Genomic DNA, 15,579 nt, shown 5'->3' with positions numbered 1-15,579 from the left:
CTGGCCCCATCACCACCCTAATGGGTGCTCGCTAACAGCACTTTGCTCACTCTGCCCGGGCTAAGAGGGCACGCGATGATAAACAGCGACGACTTCAGAGCCCGGCAGGTTGTTTCCACGCGGGCCTTAATGGGCACAATCCAAAAATAATCCTCACATCACTATCATCCTCATCCCACGCGCGTGGCTCTCACGCCCAATTAATAATGAATCGCGAAGTTTCGCGTGGGCTGGGGGCTGGAGGGAGAGCGCAGCGCCTCGAGCCGTAAATCCCTCGAGAGCTCAACTCTTCCAAGGCGCCCCGGGTAGCCTGCGCAGACTGGTGGGGCAAGTGCTGAGGGCCGTCACAGAGCGTGCATCGATTAAGGTCGGCGCGAGGCACCAGGTGGTGTGGCCTGTACCACGTGTCTCCCCAGTGTTGAGCATATCTGATGATTACACACCGCACTCATTTCAGGTCGAGTCGTCCTAGAAGAAGTTCAGAACCAGGTTCGTATATTCGCAACATGTTCACTGTGGCTGGAGCGCAGTGCGCTAACCACCGCGCCACCGCTCCCAAGAAACACGACAACCCGTCATGACGTCACCACGCTCGAGGTCCTCACCGGCGCCTCTCGACGATGTATTGTTATTACTGCCACTCCGCTTGGTCACCCTGACAAGCCTGGCCGAGCCCAGAGACTCCCTTTCAAGAGGGCCCTGCTACGAGAGGTACGTGTTGTCCATTTCCGTTCTAATGAGCGTGTTGCGTGACGGATGACATCGTCGGAGCTGGAGAAAACCACCGCCACCCACGAGGAGATGCCACTCAAAAGATGTCCAAAGAAGGGTTCATCAACCTATTTGCCGACATTCCCTTCAGAGTTTAACTTCTCTTCAACAATGCCCATCACGTGGCCCCATCGCCTTATATCTCCCCCACCCGTCTAAACGAGGTTACGCGGCTACAGAGCTGGCTTCTTGTCCTCACAACAACCAAGCACAACCACAACAACATCCACGACCACCACTCGCCGTGGAAAGCAGGGAATGAGAATCAGTCAAGCCCGGTCCCGTGATAGCCTCCGCGAGGAGTGGGTTTTATTGCGCGCGGAGACACGGGGACACACGGGGGACACGCGGGGGACACGCGGGGGACACGGGAGAGACACGGGAGAGACACGCGGGGACATGGGAGAGACACGGAGAGGCGGGGCGCAGCGCCCTCTGCCGGAGGCGCGGGAAACAGCGGCGAGGCGAGGAGACGCGGGCGGAACCGGAGGCCGGGGTGAACTCGGGGTCACAGACGGGATCGGGATTAAGGGTGTGGTTAGCGGGCATCGGATCAGGATCGAGGATGGGATCAGGATCGAGAATGGGATCAGAGTTAGGGCTGAGGTCAGGGCCAGCATTCGGGGATATGATCGGGGTCAGGACTGGGGTCAGAGTGTAGGTTGGGCTTGGAGTCAGAAGTGGAGACTGGGGCAGGTCCAAGATGCGATTATTGAGGGGCATCAGGACAGGTGAATGGGCGGGATCTGAGTCAGAGAGACACCCCGGTCACGATTCTGCCCCTTCACGGCCATGCCGGAACGAGGCCAACGTCGTCGCGTGCGCCTCCCTCCACGCCGCGCGCGTCTCCCCGCCTCCGTTTCATCGCCAGCTTCACATCTCCACCTAACGGCCAAAACGCAGCGGTGCGCGCAGTCCACGGCGGAGCCGCCGGTGCATTTTCGGCAACAAGCGGACGAGAGGTGAACGTTCGCCGAGATGCGGCCCCAAAGTCTCCCCGGCGGAAGCCGCCCCCCGGCACGGTCGCCAAGCCCCGCGGGGGGAGTGCGACATCCGTCACGACGATAACTTAGCAAAGCGAGCGTGAGTCGGTGCAGGATATACAACCCAGCGGGCGGCGCGGGCAGCACCACCGCCCAAACGCCGCCCGCACGCATATACGTGTCAACGTGAGCTATGCACACACATTTATATATATACACACACACGCACGCACACGGAGTGTGACGCCCCTTGCAAGCGCCGTGTGCATGTGCGTTAAGACACCGTGAAACCGCAACTACGCCCACCGAGATCCTGGTGTCACCGAGGGCCCCACGGGGTCACCGAGCGAGAGGTCAGGATGCCCCTCGTAGCCGCCGCGGCCGCTCACTTGGCACGAGAGGCGCGGGGTGGAGAGACCGTGGGGCGGCGCGAGGGCTCTCGTGGTCGCCGGAGGCCCTACGGCCGGGAACCGGAACCCCAAACTCTCCCTGAGTGGCGTCGCCCATCCAGGAATCAAGTCACGGTGGCGCCCGATTGCTCACTCACGGCCAACTGGCGACAGCAGCAGCTGCAGCCGCAGGAGGCAGCGGTGCCAGAGCTGTGCTGCCAGGTCCTTCATGCGGCCGGGACGAGGAGCGGCTCGCAAAGTGGAGCACCACTTTTGGGTGAGAATGACGATCGTAGCATCATACCAAGCATATGGCTGCGTGTACGCACAACAACAACACTGCGGTACCGTAACTAGGATGGCTTTTGGCTTCAGTGCTTTGGCTTAAGAGTGACCTGGCTAAGAGTGACCTGGCTTAGAGTGACTTGGAGGTAGCGGGGGGGTGGGGGGCACCAGCGGCGGGGGCCGTGACGTCGGTGGCGGCGGCGGCGCCCCTCGCCGCCTGCACCTTCTTGAGGTGCTGGCAGAGCCACTGCACGTAGGTGAACACGCACTTGGGGTCGGGTCGCGGCCCCATCCTCAGCATGTCGTCCACCTCCAGCAGGGGGTCGCACGCCGCCAGCTTCCTGGGGAAGGGGAGGGAGGTGCGACGGGCCAAGGGGAGGGGGGGGGGCGAAGAGCGGAAGGGGAGGGAGGAGCGGGTAGGCATGGACAGAGACGGGGGGAGGGGAGCGAGGGGGATCAGCTTTGCTGAAGAGCTGCCCTGAGCCGTGGCTCGCGCGCTGACGAGAGCACTTCCGACTGCCAGACATTTGGGGTCGTGATTTAATGCCCTTAATTTGCGCTTTCCCAGGCTGCACCCCCGCGGGAGGAGGCGGTGGCGGCGCCCGGCCCCGCCGGTTCCCGGGAGACGCCGCGACGGCGTCACCGCGGAGGGCGGGTGGCCCGGGCCGCGGGGGACCGCACGACGAGGCGACGCGTTGCGAGTCGCGGCGGGAGCCAACGCGACCTGACAAACGGCCCCCCCCCCCCCCTAACTCGCGCCCCCCCGACTCGACCCCAAGCAGAAACGTCTGCTGGTAACGAGCGGCGAGTAGGGGGGGGGGGGGTTGAAGAAGGAGGCCGCCGCTTACAAATCGGCTCGAGATGGATGAGACGGGACGTGGGCACAGGGACCGGGTCCAAAGCGATCACAGTCTGGAGACTTTAGCAGGACACGCACGCACCTCGATCTGGCCGCCCCCCCCTCTCGGCAGCCCCACCCACTCAGCAGCTGTCCACGTCCACCGAGAGACTGGATTCGCTCGTTCTGACCCTGGCCCTGCCCACTGCTCGTGTAGCACCGCCCACTACTCGAGTTGCCCTGCCTACTGCACGAAGACAAGTCGAGCGTGAAGCCAGCACAATTTAAACCGGTGACAAAACAAACAGATTCGGGGGCAGAGGGGGTGGGGTGGAATCTGGGGCTGTCCTAGCCAAACCAGGACGTTTGGCCCATCCGGGCAAAAATCCAGGGACAATATTCACCTCTGACAGAGCTGAAAGGGACCCTCCCCCCCCACCTCCCCTTTTGAAGTCTCGCTGTGGATTGAGCCTGGCTGCCGATGGCGTAGGGGGTTGCTGTGCGAGGGCTTGGAGGCTCCGGCCGCGTGAGGGAGGAGCGAGTTGATTCAACTATTGATGCATTTTCGTCTCGTTTTCACCATCTCATTCGCATTGCTTCAAATCGGAAGGTTTGTTCCCAAGCGTTGGCCTAAACGCGTCTCACTCGCACGTTTCGCTCGTCGCGGGCAGCTCTAGAGTCGCGGAAACCGGCGAACCGCCGTCTCGTGAGCAGCGATCGCGGCGCCATGGCCGGCAGCGGAGGAGCCGGCGGTCGGGGTTAGAGACTGAAGAGCCGAGACGCAGGAGACCAAGCGAGGGGGCAGCTTCCCCCTCTGGCTGGCGAGGGGCGGCGCCCCTCACGGCCGCGCGCGGTGGCCGAGGGGCGCCCGTCTTGCGCGCTCGCCGTCCTCACCGTGTGCGCGCGCGTGCGTGGGCGCGCGTGCCCGCCCGCTAGGAGCGGCTCTTGGTCTTGACGAGGCCCTTCTCGACGAGCGAGCGGTACAGCTCCTGCACGTACGTGTACACGCACTTCCAGTCGGGCTCGCGCAGCAGCACCATATCCTCCGTGTCCAGTAGCTGAGGGCAGCCGACCTGCTTCCTGCTCCGGGCAGCGCCCGGATGCGGTGGCGCGCGAGGTGGCGCGCACGTGGGGGCAGCGTGTTCACGCACGCACGAGTGCGACACGCAACACGCAGCACGCAAAACACACACGTGCAGCACGCAAAACACACACGTGCAGCACGCAAAACACACAGTGCAACATATTAGTAAGACGCGCGCAACACACCCACGCACCCCGAACATACGGCCCATCGAGAAAACACGCGTAACATGCACACACAAATGCAGTTCATTAGTAGTAAACGCATGCGACACACGCGTGCTAATACACGAGCGCGCGCGTAACCACAGGCGGCACGCAGACGCGTGGCGAGACGGACGCACGCGCTCAACCCTGCGGCCACGCAGGCGCACACATACGCACGAGTCGCTTCCACTCGGTGGCACAGAGGGAAGACTCCGATCCAAAGTGAAACTTAATCCGCGGCAATTAGAAATGAACCCTGGCGGGGGGTGACCCCGCCGCACCCCTCCCGAGGGCTCCTCCTCGGAAGCGTCAAGCGCAATATGTCCCACCCGCCCCCCGCTGCCCCCCATCACAGACGACGTAGGGGGGCTGCGACGGCAGTGATGGCGAGGAGGGGGGTGGGTGGGCGTACTCGCCCAGTAGTTTTGCGCTGTTCCAGCAACTGGGCGGACGCGGCACGAGGTGGCGCTCGTCCCCGTGAGCCTTTAATGAAACCCGTTGAAGGCAACCTGCAGCTTTGTCTCTTTTGCAAGTGCGGCCACCAGGACGAGCGAAGGGCCCAGGGCAGCGGAGGACGTGGGGCACGGGAGATTGTGACATTCAGTGCCGCTGGTGGCATTGGTCAAACGTCCCAACGCAGGACCCTCCTGAAAAGGAGTGTCGGGACTCCGCGTGGCTCTCCTCTGCGAGCTCCGCCATGAGTCCCAGTGGCTGGGCCCCGACACGCGGCGTGACCGCGGCTCCGACTCCTCCGTTTGCTCTTCCTTTTACAGCCACGTTTGAGCCGTGTTTGAGCCGTGTTTGTGAGCCTTGACGTGCGTGCTCGAGGCGTGCGTGCCCGAGCGTGCGTGCCCGTGCGTGCGCGAGCCTCACTCGGCGGTGGTGAACGCCAGGTCAAAGTTGTGCCGGCGGTTGCGCGGTTCCAGCTCGGAGAAGTCGAAGGCCTCCGGGAAGAAGTGGTGGATGAGGGCGCAGAAGGCCAGCCCGTCGCTCCAGCTCGTCGAGAAGTTCTGGATGTCCACATGCTTCACCACGCAGGGCGGGGGACAGGGTGGCACACACACACACGGGACACGTGGCTTCGTCTGTTCGGTGCGTACAGGGAGTCAGTCAACCCAGAACACCCGGGTCTGTCCCGCGACCTCCTCCTGCCGAGGGCGAGCCCTCCGCACTCTATGCGATGGCCTTGAAGCCTGGAACGAGCGCCGTCACTCTGCGGCTATCGGCTATCGTTGTCGTCGTCGTGCCGTGCGCGCGTGCAGCACTGGGTGCGTGCACGGTGCCGCGCCGGCGCCCTACCTCGTATCCGCGAGTCTTGGCGCGGCACCACTCCAGCAGCATCTGCTTGATGGTCGTGGCCCCAAAGCTCCCGGCCCTCTGCAGCTTGACCGGCGACGCCGTCTTCTGCTGCCTGCAGGCCCGGCAAAGCGCACGCACACACGCGCGACTCGGCAGTCGCTCAGAACGAACGCCATCGGGGCGGCGGGGTCGCGCTGGGCGGCACCGTTCGAGTCACTCCACGCTGGGGGCGTAGGTTCCTTACGGCGCCGCTGGGAGCAGCAAGTGCCGGCCATCACGATTCTTTTATAGATGATTTGTTTAACACTGTGGTAAATGTAGAGCCCTCTACTGGCTGGAGGGGTCACGTGATATCGCAGACACCATTACGATCAATTCACTCCTGGATGAAGGCCTCCCAAAGCTGTCACCGTCACCCATCGGCACAAGCCAATTCCAGAATCGATCGTTCCGTCTCCCACAGTGGAGCGTCGTCCCGGGCGTGTTCCCTCGACGTTCTTGTACCACACACACGCAAAATCAAAAGACATCGATTCTAACGCACGGGATTTGAGGCAGGTTTCGGATGGAACGATCATAAATTCCATCCCCACGCTGGACGAAGACGCCCCCTGGTGGTGCAGGAGCGTGGCGCTCGCACGCCGAGCCGGCACTGCTCCGCGAATCGCCGCGATTCAATCCGAGCGCCCGTTATTTTGACGTCAACGTTGTACCGACCCGTCTCATTCGCGCCGTCTCACTCACCCGCCGCTCTGCCGCTCCAGTCGCTCCACGATGGCTCGGCGGCTCGGAGCCTGCGACCCCCCGGATCCGCGCGACCCCGCGAGACCCCGCGGCGTGGCCTCGCGGCTCCGGATTCCGGCGTGGGCCACCGGCGACGAGTCCTCGCGGTCGAAGATGCTGATGACAGCGGAACGGGCGGCACTCAAGTCGACCTCTCCTTGACACGCACTGCCCTAGCTCGCCCGACCTCCACCCCTGAGAGAACCAGCTCCCGCCCAGCTACAATTGGGTGCCTCGACCAGGCTGCTAGCGGTCCTTTCACGAGCTCAAGTCAAAATGTGGGAGCATCCAGCCTCCAGCGCCAACCCAGAGCGGTCCCTCCCGGCAAAGTCTCCACACTGAGCCCCCTTTCTATCCCCGAGTCTCGACAGGAGCGGTCAATCAGACGCAGCCACGAGCCCCCTCGGCCTCCTCCTCCACCCACGAGGTGCTCCAGCTCAGGGGGCCCGTTGGACGGGGTCAGACCGATGGGTAGCCCAACGTGGCTACCTGCAGCATTCCCCTATCACGCCAGAAGCAAAAGCCCCATCTTAGTTTCCTGCAGTAGCAGCTCGTACAGCTAGACGACCCGCACAGGCGAATCATTAACATTGACGATGAAGAGCGACCGACTGTCAAAACCCAGACAGGGCCTAGGGCTGTGCCCCCCCCCTCGCCCACCCCCCGTCACTCACCTCCCCACGCGGGGCCCGGAGCTGGGCGGGGTGGGCTGGATGCGCGCCGTCTGGCCCGTCGGTGGCGTCCGTGCGGTCTGCACCGTTGTGGCGCCGTCTGTTCCGCGTCAAAGGCGAGGACAACATCGAGAACGCAGAGTCGTCACGGCGGGCAGCACTCAGCTCACTCTACTCCCCTCCATGCACTCCCCTACCTTTCCCTCCCATCTCACTCTACTCCCCTCCATGCACTCTCCTACCTCTCCCTCCCATCTCACGGCACAGCTGTCACAGCGAGCGTCTCGCACTATCCGGAGCTTCCGGTTCGAGCGGGTGGCGGTGGCGTTTGCGCTGTGGACGTACTCAGGGCGGCCTTGGCCTTGTCTGCCGCAGTGGTGCCGGCCGTGGAGGTCGTGGCGGCGCTGCTGCTGCTGCGCCCTGCAATGTCGCGGACACAGAAAGAGAAACGCCGCTCGCTCGCCTGCGGCTTTCCTGTGCGGACACGAACGCTGCTGTCGATGCGATTCAAGAGCCGAATGGCTCACAGGGCTATACCTGATAAATTAACTGAACTGTGTCGATCCGCTGCTGGATAAGCATCTCTGCACTCCGTGTAGCACTCGGAGGTTTTCTGGCCAACTTTTCCCAGGCTGGGCAATGCGGGATGATGACGGTGGGAAGCGTAGATGGTGGAACATAGTGCAGTATAACAATTATATTGATTTTAGATCTGCTGCCTGCTGACGATGTCACGCCGCAGCAGCCCGTGACGCCGGTGTCATTCACGGCGGTTGCTAATCCGAGCAACGGGCAGTCACAACCCTGCCTAGCTTCCGAGATCTGGTGAGCTTTTGTCAAAGGCAAGCAGGTGTCAGCAAGCACTTATTAGGGTGCTAAGGGCCGGTTCAGATAATCACCACCGGTGTTGACCGTGGCCAGGAATCGAAACCGGGCCGTTGGGTTCGTAGCGCCACGCGCTAACCACTATGCTACCGCTCCCCACAATTACGTGCTTACATAAACACACACACATACCTGCGAATTCCACGAATTGCATCATCGGTCTCACAACCACGCTAGCTCGCACGCACGCTCACACATACGGTCACGAGGCGTGCACACAAGCACATGCATTCCAGTCTCACCGGACGTGGCGGCGGGGCTGCGTGCCACCCCCTGCCCGCCGGTACCCGGGGCAGCGCCGTCCCGCTTCCCCCCCCGTGCCTCCGGCGTCTTCGCTACGATCGCCGAACCCGGCGGCCGCGCCGTCCCCTTCTGTATTTGCTCTTTGACCGCGGACGGAGGAAACAAAAACAAGCGAGTGAGGTGACGTGACACGGCTCGCGCACAAAGCCTCGCGCTCGGCTACAGCCGTCGCGTGGCAAAGCAACCAGAACATAGCGCACGCCATAGATCACGGCACACGGTAGCTCAGCGCACACACATCACTGGCACAGCACACGGCAACACGGAATGGAACCCGCCAGTGACACGGAAACTCACAACGGCACAGGCCTCTGGCACGGTGACACAGCAACTGAACAGTGGCGCAGGCCGCTGACACGGCACACAGGAACTAAAGGACAACACATGCCACGGGCACAGCACACAGCAGCTGTACAGCAGCCAGGGTTAAGAACAGGGCCACCGGGCATTTACCCAATAAACCGGTTCTACTGTGGCTCAACTTACAAATCGTTTTCCAGCCGACGAGAGGTGAGATTTATGTCGTGGCGAGCAATTGACACCGCCACCTGCAGCGCCGGCTACGCTGCCGGGTCCTGCATTCCCGGTGGCCCGATCCGACCCCGCACCCCGCAGCTCCCCACCGGCTCCACGGCTCGAGCCCAACAATGAGAGAGCCCCCAGAAAAAGGATCAACGCCGACCCTCGAGGTCTCAAGAAAGAACGGAGGACAGAAAACGTGCACGGCAAGCGAGAGAACGAGAGAGGAGCAGACCGCTCTTCGCGTTACCTTCACTCTCCCCCTCCTCCTCCTCCGAGTCAGGAACATCGCAGCCTATGAGAAAGCAGGGGGCAGCAGAGGGTAGCGGTGAGACGAGGGGTGGCGGTGAAGCAGAGGCAGCGGCGGTGGAGGATTAGTGAAATCGTAATGAGCGGAGGAGGGTTTAGTGGCGTTGGCAGAAGACAGCATTCGGTCGGTTGGGGACCCCCACGGCGTCGGCTGGCGCACGGTATCGTCGGTACCCGGGGTGACAAACGGTAACCGTTTTCAGAATCGGTTAGCGGTTACGAAGGTCAGGAGCCGGTAACCGTTTTCCAGTGGAATGCAAGTGATGAAATGCGCCAAACGGTTCATTTCCCCTCGCGTCTCAACCAAAAGCCTTGCATGCGCCGCTGCTGGCAGAAGGGTCTCCCCGCTCGAAGGAACCAGACGTCGTGGAAGAGGTGGGGCGTACCCACGCTTTACCCCAGCACATGCCACGTGCCTATCGACTAACCGTGGTGTGCCCTTTTACACCGCTGTGTGGACGCACGTGCGGCGGGAGGGCGATTTAATAAACTCGCCCCATTGTGTAAACTGCCGAGCCGGTGGATGGAATGGAACTGGCGATCTCTGGACTGCAAGGTCAGCAGTGCGCTGCTGACCACTCCACCACCCTGGCAGCTCTCTTCGTTTCTCAGTTTAAACGCTAAACACGCCGTGTTTGTTGCTAGACACGTGTCCGTGTTTGCGTGTGCGCAAAACCAATGACCGGTTCGTTTACCGTTTGTTCCACGCGATTCTAACAACGCTCGTCAGCAGTGACCCCCCACTGTGTCGGCTGCCAGGGAAGTGCCGCCCCTGCTCAGTGGAGAGCGACCTTTTCGCGACCCCACGGCCGCTCCCCCCCCCCCCCCATCCCTGGCTCGTGAAAACGAGGTGCCTCACCTCGTTTCTTCTTCCGCAGCTCCCGCCGGGCGGCGCGAATCCGGCTGCGGACGTCGGCGTCGCGCTCCTCGTTCAACTGGGGGGGGGGGTATAGGTGGACACGAATGGGAGTAGGAGCAGTGTCATGTGACATGGGATTACCGATGCAATAATCCCAACCGTCTCTTCTGCAGTCCGTAAATCACCTTGTTGTTGTATTATTGTTATTATTACAACACCGGTGGTTCGCGCCACCAGTGCCATGCCGCTCTCCACACTCACCATCTTATCCAGCACCTCCTCGTCCTCGATGTCTCCCAGCTCCAGCTGCACGGTAGAGCCTGCGTCGGGAGTCTCACCACGCCCATTCACCTCCGTAGCGGCGGCGGCGGAGGCGGCGGTGGCATCGCCCCCGTCGGGAGACCGGGGCCTCGTCAACATCGCGCCGTCAGCCTCGTCTGCCCCGGCGTCGCCCTGCGCCACCGCCGTCACCGCTGGGTGAACGGGATCCTCTCCGGGAGCGGGGGGGTCGTCCTTCTTCGTCCCAAGCGCGGCCTCCCGTCCGTCGGCGGGGTCGGCCGTGCCCTCGTCCTCCTCCCCCTTCCCCGCCCGTTCGTCGCGAGCTCCCGCGGCGTCGCCATCTCGGCCTCCGTCCACCCCGTCGTTGGCCTGCGGAAGAGAGCAGCGTGGAATGAGACGAGCGGGAGGCGTGCGTCACGATGGCCTCACGCCTTCGAGCCGGGCACCCTAGAAGAGTCGCGAGTCCCAGGCCCGAGCGGCGGCATGAGCAGCGACGCGGGGCGCCCGTTTACGCGCCGCCTGTTGACGTGGCGCAGGAATGTTCCGCTGCGTTCAATTCCCCGGCGAGGCACGAAGGCTCCTGCCTCCCCCAGGGCGGTCGGATAAAAGGTCTGGGCTTTACAGAGGGGGACACGAGGCGCCGTCCTGCCCGCTTTGGGCCCCGTGCCAGCTCATCCTCTCGATTTACGGGGACGATGAGGCAGAGCGCTCCACCAGCCCACTCCCTGCACTCACTCAGCCCGAAGTTTTTACTGCGGCCGCTCCCAAAAGAGAGGGGGTCTCTACTCCAGCCGCCAAGGCAAACACAGCCATAAATATAACGGGGAATTTCCTACAAACGTTCAGGGTTTTCTGGCAAACGAACTCTTCAAAATGATCGCTCGCAGAAAATATTCCGGAATGTTGAGCCGGAGAGAGAGATAAAGAGACGGGGGCAGAGGGTTAATCTAAGCCGCAGCGGACACCAACCCATGCCCGTCCCCGTCCACCATGGTCGGCGACTGGTCCTGGTGACGGGACGTGGTGAGCGCGGCCGCGCTGCACTCGTCGTCCCGTCACGCTGGAGGTGGCTGGGTTGAGCCAACGTCGTCCAGCAGCGAGCGTGACCTCCCGCACCGACGTCGCCACCGCCCGTCAACATCGCCGCCGTCACGGCTATTCCGGGCCGTGTTGTGACGACGCCCACGTTGCCTGGTGCCACTCAGCTAAACGGCGCTATTTTTAATCAAAACAAGGGGACCTGAAACGAGAATCCCTGCATCACCGTCGCGTCCCGAGCGCCGTCGGTGGAGCGATTTGGTATCCGAGCGCCAATGAGCGGCGCGGCGCCTTGGAAAGATGCCGCAGGGCGTAGACGCAAAGCTGTCGGCCGCAAACGAGACGCGACCACGACAATTCCACGAAAGCGGTTAGTGGCGGCCGCTGGAAATGACAGCGGTTTACGACCACGGCACTTGAGCAGCCAAACGCGCTCGACTTTGACGGACGCGAGTCACGAAGGTGGCGCGAGACACTGCGCGGGATTGGGAGCGAGGGTCTGGAATCGCTGCCCGGAGCTCAGAACGAACGTGGGAACGTGGGAATGCATGCACGCGCTGTGTAAGTGCGCGTGTCAGGAAGGAAATTCCTCATAAATGCCAAGGGCAGTGCACGGCAGCGCAGGGGCAGGGCCGCTCGGGGAATCTACGCCCCGCAGTTACCGCACAGACGCGTAATTACCCCACGTGTGGCATGGCCACCGTGCCACCGTGCCACCGCGCCACCGCGCCACCGCGCCACCGCGCCACCACCACGCCACCACGCCACCACGCCACCACGCAACCACTACGCCACCGCGCCACCACCCAGGGCTTGCGCGGAGGGGCAAGTGCAGTGGAGGGCGAGCGTGGGGGACTCGGAGAAGCGGAGCTCCCCCCGTGGTCCCACGGCCGTGCTGGGGAGAGGGCGGCCCTGCTGACAAGCAGGAGATGAGCGGCGATCGCGCCGTCGCTAAACTCCCACGGCCACCACCTCTACCACGCCCCCCCCGTATGGTGGCGGAGGCGGTGGCCGTGGCCTTGAGCCACAGACGCGCGGCTGTGCCGGGTGTTTGCGAAAAACAAGGGGGCGACTTTTATAAAACAAAAGGCGAGGCTTAGTGAGAGGCAGTCGAGTGACCTTCTGCGTTTGTTTGGCTCAAAGAGGGGCTCTGTGAGTGGCCTTTCCCAAATCCGCCAGCGCCACCATCAGCGCCGCCAAGCTTGTCTGCGTGCAACCCCACTGGGGTGATGGGGTTGTTGATGGAGTGAGATGAGCTGTGATGATGCAGGGGTGATGGTCTGTGATGGGGGACGATGGGGGAGGTGGGGTGTTAGGGTGTGATGGGAGGTGATGCTATGTCATGGGAGAATAACAATAGGTGCTGGTAGACGATGAGAAGGGAAAAGTAGGACTGGTGAAGTTGAAGGAGCGAGTGTGGACGGAGGAGTGAGTGATTCAAGTTTATTTTGTTGAATCAAGTGAGAACTCAAGAGATCAGGGGATGAGTCTCCTTTGCAGGAGTAACCAGGGGCATGAGTCTGCAAGTAGGGGGGGGCGACAATGGCTGCTGTCTGCGGAACCCAATTAAGGAACTTGCGCTGTCATTTTCAAAGTCAGAAAAATTGGGTATCTGACGCCGACAGCAGTGAGACAAGGGAGCCGCAATGTCCACCTCCACCGCGCGTTCTCTGTACGTCCCGCGTGCACGTGTGTGCGCGTGTGTTTGGGCACGCATGTGTGTACGTGCAGGTGTATTTTTGGCAGGTGTTAGCGCGGTGACGGCGCGGCTTATTCGGAGAGACAGCGCCGGGCTTAGCGTGTTCCACGGGAGAGCCGCACTCTAACGCATTGTCGTTTCACATTACAAAGCACTGCAGATGTTTCACGTCCACAAAGCCGGGAGGGTGGGGGGGTTCCCCCTCCCCACAGGCCCCTTCCTCGGCCCAGGGTCACATTCACCGCTCCTAACAAATGCACATTGAACGTAAAATGAAATTCCTGCTCCTCTCCTGCTGTTGACTCAGTGGGAAAATACGAGAGTCCCAGTGGGCGGTGAGCCACGGAGTCCTAATAAATAAATTACACACCCGCGCTCTCTCTCTCTCTCTGGAAACACATCTGATGGGGGTTTGTGCGCACGCACAACTGCACATGCCGCCCTCTGCTCATGCCGCACGTACCAGCATGTATAAAAAGACAAAGATCCCCCATACAGCCTGAAAAAGACTGCTGGGGAAAGTGCTGGGAGCGAGCACCTATGAAGGCTGCATGGCACACAAGGGGGTGGGTGGCCAGTACCACTCCCCAGTGCCGATGCTTACACACTACTCACTTGAGGCCGAGTCGACCTAGGGGACGCCCAGGACCGGTTCCAATATTCGCCAATGTTATTATTGGAGCACGAGGTAGTGCTAACCACTGTGCCACGATCCCCACGTGTACATGTGGCACTATGCACAAGAAGGTCCTACTCTCTGGGAATGTTAGGCCAGTGAATGAAGTGTTGTACATGTGGGAAGAAAACTGGATGTGGAGAAAACCCCGCAGATTCAAGGCGACAACATTGAAAGCTTGACACGGACGGCTTCACGAACCCCCCTGCCGCAACGACCATTTCCCAACCGCCACGAAGAAGCCTGAGCGACTTTGGGAACCTCGCAAATCTGTGTGTGATCCACCAACCCTCGTCGGCAAACGTAGGATTCACAGGCGTGCATCGCCACCACGGCGGCTGGCTCAGCCGACCCCCCACTCCCGCCTCTTGCTCGCGCAACACCCCACCCCCGTCCCTGCCGTGGGCGGTAGAACCTTGGCACCGGCTACTCCGGCATCCGGCACAATTTCACTGCCGGGCAGCGAATGTGTTCCGACACCGCTTTCTCGGGGACGTTATGCAATGAGAGGCGTTTTCCAGTTTTTTTTTTCTCCCAGAGAGGGGCGCTCGGTCACGCGCTCCGTGCCGCACGCGCACCGCGGTTTGTTCCTGCAGCTGAGCCACCTCCCCCCCCCCACCCTGGCTGCTGCCCATCTCCGATCTCGAGGACCCAGAAAATATTTACGCAGCCCGGCATACCACAATCGGTATACCCCCTCTGATAGTCACGTGTCTACTACTGTCTATCAGCCACCCACAAACTCGTGAGTGCGAAATTAAGCCCTGGATGCGCCGATTCATCGGTAGAACTCGACTCTGGCGTTGACAATAAATGTGATGAATCTTGCCAATGAGAATAATCTTTTGCTATGAACTATACACATTATTTACTCACGATATGTCAATGTTTCCGCTCACGGAGGGGACAAGAGCTTACAAACAAGACGGGACCAAGGAGAAGGTGGCCCGTTCTCCTCCGCTGTCACTGTCGTCTGGAACTGCTTCCCCCGTGCCAGCCATGCCGTCAACTCCCAACCAAGTCCAGGCCCTTCTCTACCGCCTGTGACTCACGACCTCTCTCGCTCTCTGTACTGTATTAAATAAACACGCACGTCGTTTCTGCGCATCGTCTTGAGACGCGGTCTCAAGCGTTCTGTACAGATCCAAGAAATAAAAAAGGGGACCTTGACAAACGAGGCGAGAAACAAATCGATTGCCGAACCAAATCGCGGCCGAGAGCGGCGACGATTCACCGCGTCGCCGGAGAAATGGGAACACGGGCGGCACGTCACACCGTTCGCGAGCCGCGCGGATCATTCTGGGCATCCCCGAGGTGCCACGGGGGAGCCCGGGTGGGAGCGCCCGGACCCCGCGTGCCGGCGGCATTCCTGCCTCCTGCCGGAAAACTCATCGGCCCAGGCTCGGAAAAAGGCGTTCCTCCCAAGAGAGCGAGAAAAGTTCCACGAAGGGGTTCCGTCTTCCCCACGTGGGAGGTGGGAGCGGGCGGGCGAGCACGGGTGGAGGTGGTCACACGCTTCTCCTCCGAAGAATGCATCCGACCCGATCCTTCGGGTGATGCTCCCCCCACCCTTGCGTAGCACCCCCCCTCCTTCCCAACCTGGGGTGCGCGTCTGTGTTTGGCGGAGCTGTGTGCGTGTGTATATCCCCGCGTGTTTGCACTTGCCCCAAGAGTGTATTAAGGCTACACGGGGGATCTTTGCA

General features: G+C 61.7%; 1 protein-coding gene across 1 annotated transcript in view; it reads right to left on the bottom strand.

The window, feature by feature from the left end:
- Positions 1-1,036: 1,036 nt before the first annotated feature.
- The window catches only part of LOC133348269 (uncharacterized), a 36,958-nt gene continuing 22,415 nt past the window's right edge, over positions 1,037-15,579 (bottom strand). The window contains exons 5-14 of the mRNA XM_061560991.1: positions 10,446-10,832; positions 10,185-10,260; positions 9,267-9,311; positions 8,437-8,577; positions 7,655-7,729; positions 7,313-7,409; positions 6,600-6,755; positions 5,856-5,967; positions 5,430-5,581; positions 1,037-2,769 (exon numbers count right to left, since the gene is read on the bottom strand). Of these exons, the coding sequence (XP_061416975.1) occupies positions 2,559-2,769; positions 5,430-5,581; positions 5,856-5,967; positions 6,600-6,755; positions 7,313-7,409; positions 7,655-7,729; positions 8,437-8,577; positions 9,267-9,311; positions 10,185-10,260; positions 10,446-10,832 (1,452 nt within the window). The 3' untranslated portion in view covers positions 1,037-2,558. The remainder of the gene's footprint in view (positions 2,770-5,429; positions 5,582-5,855; positions 5,968-6,599; positions 6,756-7,312; positions 7,410-7,654; positions 7,730-8,436; positions 8,578-9,266; positions 9,312-10,184; positions 10,261-10,445; positions 10,833-15,579) is intronic.

The sequence above is a fragment of the Lethenteron reissneri genome, chromosome 27 (assembly GCF_015708825.2).
Source record: "Lethenteron reissneri isolate LAM-NWPU_2019-01 chromosome 27, ASM1570882v1, whole genome shotgun sequence".
NCBI lineage: Eukaryota > Metazoa > Chordata > Hyperoartia > Petromyzontiformes > Petromyzontidae > Lethenteron > Lethenteron reissneri.
The sequence above is the reverse complement of the archived record's forward strand: the minus strand, read 5'-3'. Positions and strand labels throughout refer to the sequence as shown.